The 4,903-nt window shown below is 25.0% G+C and overlaps 1 protein-coding gene across 3 annotated transcripts in view; it reads right to left on the bottom strand.

Moving 5' to 3' along the window:
• The window catches only part of LOC102672388 (NAD-dependent protein deacetylase sirtuin-1), an 8,126-nt gene extending 3,596 nt beyond the window's left edge, over positions 1-4,530 (bottom strand). Inside the window, exons 1-5 of one of the 3 annotated variants that reach the window (XM_031508582.1) lie at positions 4,226-4,368; positions 3,590-3,931; positions 3,377-3,509; positions 2,999-3,233; positions 2,674-2,889 (exon numbers count right to left, since the gene is read on the bottom strand). In XM_031508582.1, the coding sequence (XP_031364442.1) occupies positions 2,674-2,889; positions 2,999-3,233; positions 3,377-3,509; positions 3,590-3,758 (753 nt within the window). In that variant the 5' untranslated portion in view covers positions 3,759-3,931; positions 4,226-4,368. Of the gene's footprint in view, positions 1-2,673; positions 2,890-2,998; positions 3,234-3,376; positions 3,510-3,589; positions 3,932-4,225 lie in introns of those variants that run through there. The other 2 variants (XM_006611707.2, XM_031508583.1) reach the window with 2 other exon arrangements.
• Positions 4,531-4,903: the final 373 nt, after the last annotated feature.

Raw genomic sequence — 4,903 nt, 5'->3', positions numbered from 1 at the left:
AATAATAATAATAATAATAATAATAATAATAATAATAATAATAATAATAATAATAATAATAGTCATTTTTTTCGCTTGCAAAACATTTAATTTTTATTTTTTCTTTGTATAATCTATTAACAATTGGTGAAATTATACCATTAAAATAAATTTAAAATCTGAACATAAATTCAATTATTAATAAAGCAAAATTTTATTGATGAAATAAAAATAAATTTATACAAATTATTTTTTATTTAAATTTTAGAAGTTGTAAACAAAATTTGAAATTTTTTAAATTTTAATCTTTTGCGCTCGAGATCTTTTTTTGCTCGGCAGAACCAACAACTCGAGATAATTTTCAGTGAATTTCTTAAAATGAGCTAATTTAAAATGATTTCACATACAAATTAATATATAATTTTTATATTTTAATATTTTTACATATCAAAGAAGAAAATTTATTAAATATTAAATTCTATATTATTGTTTTATGATATTTTATAAAACAATGGCCAAGATACATTTTCAATTTGTCAAGATAAGTATCGCAGTAAAATATTGTTTAGTTTTTCGTTGAAAACAAAGCTTGCAATCCTTCTTAACTCCTGTTAGAATACTGTGCAACTTTTCATTCAAACGGATTTCATCAACGGAAATTGAAGGAAGAAATAGAAGAAGTAGAAATAGAATCGATCACGAATCTAGCGAAAATTTCTCAATTGATCAACTAAAGTTTTTATATATTGCAAATGACTAAGTCATTCATTTTGTTTCTCTGTTTTTTTATTGATTTATATAAAATATATGAATTGATTAAACATAACTCTAAATCCGAAAAAAATAGTTTATGCCACCATTTCTTAGAAAATAATATATCAAAGCATACTGATCTGCTTGATCAATGCTTCCCATATTTTATATAGTTTATAATAATATTAGGTTTTTTTTATAGTAACTTCAATAACACCTTGTAAAATCTTTTTTATGAGAGTTATTCCATTATCCCAAGTGATCAAGTGACAATCTTTTTCAATAATTTTATCTTTCAATAATACCAGAATTAAAATATAATCTTTGCGATATGCTACCATGTAATTTTTGTTGAATTTTGGTTTTTTTATTATTTATATATTTTTTTATAAATTTATTTTTTATTATTTGACAAATTCTTATTTTATTATTATATTATATTATTTTATTATATTATTAGAATTATTAAATGGCATTTCAGTTTGCATAATTCTTGAACCAAGGTATAACTTATATAATATCGATCTGTGAACATATGGTGTTCTTAAACATCACAGGAATTTTATCCAACAATATTCTATAAAAAATTCTATATAATAGAATTTTGATTAATACTGGAAGATCAAGTCTTATGAATTTCTTTATTATGAAAGCTCCATAATAGAGTAAAATATCACAAACATAGTCACTGTTTCTACCTGTTATCATGTAAATTCTAATATTCTATATAATTGATTTTTTTGGATTATAGATAACAAATGATATTCGAATTTGATAATAGATTCTGTTCTCTTGATATAAAATAATTTAAGAATTTTAAATTTATAAAACTAATGTTGAACTAATTATAAATATGTTCTTGGATTTGTATGTTGTATCGAAATTGTTTTCAAATAAAATATTCAAAAAATCTGACTGAATCTATTTCTGAATGTGATATATTTGAATCAAAAAGAATGTAACATTATTCCTTGATCAATATTTTATTAAATTTGCCAATGCCATAATTCCCATATTTATTATTACTCCAATAAATCCCCAGAATTCTTCAATGATCACATCATGCTAAGTTCGTTATATATATATATATATACACATGTAATAATATTTTCCTTCTAATTTTTTGTAGCATAATTTATATATATTTCGCGCACTATTTCATTAATGAATTCATCAGTAAACAACTTAAAAAAATTCAATTCTTTTATGTTTGAAGATATTTGCAGTTCTACAGATTTTTTATTAGATACAAACTTATAACAATATTCTTCGTGATATATCTTCCGATTCTGTTCACATTATTCATTCTGAACTTTTTGTATCTTTTGCGATATCATTATCGCTTTCATATTCACTGTCTATTATTCTTATTTTTCGCTTTCTTACTTCTTATTATATTTCTTACTTCATCTCTATCTTCTTCTATTATTTTTCTTCTCTCTATCGTCAATTGCTTTATATATAGAAATAATTTTGTTGTTCAACGAAAAATCAAATTCATTTTCATTTGAACTGATTTCATTATCACATTCTATGCTTACAAAACTTATAAACTTTGAAAATAATATTTCTATATTATTATTGTCAAGCTCGAACTAATGTCGAAAACTCAATCTGATTCGCAATCACAATTTAATTTGAAATAAAATCTAGCTATTTGAAAGTATATTATTTTATACTTAATAAAATTATATATAAAGAACTTAGGAAATTATTCATGAAGCGATATTCTAAAAAAATCAAACAAATAAATATTGTCTCTGTTCGAGTTACTGCATCAATTCAAGTGATGTCTGAAATCACTTTTCGAGTTATCGCATTAAATCAAATAATTCTTGAGAATCACTTCTCGAGTGCAAAGGATTAAATGATTTCAAATACCCCATCTCTGATAAACTGATAAATAAATTAAATTAAAAGAAATATTTAAAGCTGCATCACCTGAGGATCTGGCAAATCTGGAAAATCTTGTGCTAATCTAGAATAAATACCATCCCTACTTCTGAAGTCAGGAATTCCACAACTAACACTTACACCTGCCCCAGTTAAAACTATTATTCTGTTACTATTACGTATCAATCTGACAACATCTGTCAAAGTATTTATATGTCTTAATTTTTGTCGGCGTGGTGGTTCTGACATCATATTTATTATAATCTGAAATATAATTAAACAAAATATTTGATAACAAACATTCAAAAATTAAAACTTAAATTTTTGCAATATTTTGATTATTAAATTGAAATGAAAATTTTCTCTTGTATACCTTCCAAAGAGTTAAATCATCAACCTGTTCTGGAATCTGAGTAGAATCCATGAGAAGATGATGTAAAAGATTTCGAGGATCAGCACCTATCAACATTTGCTTCTGAACCCATGAAGATGCATTTCTCCATTGATGATTGATATCTCCTTCACCAGAAAAATCAGAAAGTCCAGATAAATCAGATAAATTTGAAACTGTTGATGATACTTCATCCTTCTCATCTGCAGTATCAATTCTGAAATGTATAAGAAATAAACCAATTTTTTCATATTGCAATAATTTATATAAATATAATAAAATTGGAGATTATTAATAACAAAATATAAAATATAAATATAAATTATGGATATTATATTATAAATAATAAATAAAACTTACAAGCAACCAGTGTCATCACTAGTTGAATCAATTCGTGATGGGGTTGTCATTAAGTTTGTAGCATCCGGTGAAATAGAAGTTGATTTGGATTCATCACTTAATTCATTGAATCCACTATCTCCACCATATGTCTCTATAATAATATTAACTATATACTTCTTTATTATAAAAATAATTGAAGACTAAAGAACTATTTAAGATAAAAACTCGTACTTTTTTCTTTTTTTCCTATTTCCATTGATTTTTCTTTTTTCTGTATTAATTTTACCATGTAAAAGCAATCTTTTAGATATCTTTTAGGTTTACCAGATATTATAATATAGAAAGTAATATTCATATGAATAAAAACACATTTAAGATAAATTTCATCACAATAAATCATTTTGAAAATGTTCAAAATTGGCGGGGTGCCATTAAATCAGATACAACAGCACGTATCGTTCGTGTATAATGAAAATCATGCCATCTGTGAACGTCCATCGAATGTACTGTACACCTTTGCACTGAGATTAGTTTTTCTATTTTCACTGTGAATTTTCGCACAAATGGTCACTTCTATAAAGAATGTGTTTTAGGAAGCAGTTCAAAAATTACAGTTAATTAACAAGTAATTTTATTGGAGCAAAATAAAAATTTGGTAACATCGCAATTACATACTCGATAAAATTAAAAATGAACTACGAAGCTACTTAGATATGCGACATACACAGAAACTGTCATGGCGGCTCTTGTCTTCAATCAACTACGAACGAACGATAACCAACGCAAGGAAAGCGGACGCCTTCTTAACCGCCATCTTGCAATCTTGTAAATTTCATTAATGAATTGACCATATTTTTGTCAAAATACCTTCGGGATCTTCATTGGGGATATCATGCGATGTCTCACAATCTTGGAAATCAGGTTTCTGGCTACTGGTACCACTATAACCGATGCCGTCAACTTTTCGTCGTTTTGCTGGGGATGAATATTCTGGCAGCTCCGAGCCTGACGCCATTTTCAACAGCAATGCAATGCATAGTTAGATGCACGACCGTTGCCACAACAGAGGTCGCTTGTGTTCTTAATATCTTTCCCCTCCACTTTTTAGGTTTATGCTGGCAATATAAAAGTATCAGAAAGAAGAAAAAGAGATCGATATACATTTCACGTAATTTTGATTAAACTTAGTTGCTTGAATATCTTATTAAATAAATTTCAAATTATCATTCGAAAATTTATTTGTTTTTATATCATATTGGAAAAATATACATCACAATAGAAAAATTTTATACGATATCGTATCTTAATTTATTTATTATTAGAATACATTTTTATATCTAAATACGCATTTATTTTAATATTATTAATATTTCTTATTACATATTATATTTTAATATTTTATAGATTTTCAATCAATTTTTAAATTATTATTGGAACATTGATATTTTAGCTCAGCGTAATTTAAATATTTTTTATTTTCACAAAGTCGTATAATTATATATTATATATTTTTAATACAATTTTTATATTTATATATTTTAATAC

Source organism: Apis dorsata, unplaced genomic scaffold (assembly GCF_000469605.1).
Source record: "Apis dorsata unplaced genomic scaffold, Apis dorsata 1.3 scaffold_92, whole genome shotgun sequence".
In the NCBI taxonomy this organism is placed as follows: domain Eukaryota; kingdom Metazoa; phylum Arthropoda; class Insecta; order Hymenoptera; family Apidae; genus Apis; species Apis dorsata.
Note: the sequence above shows the minus strand (reverse complement) of the source record. Positions and strands in the feature narration are given on the sequence as shown.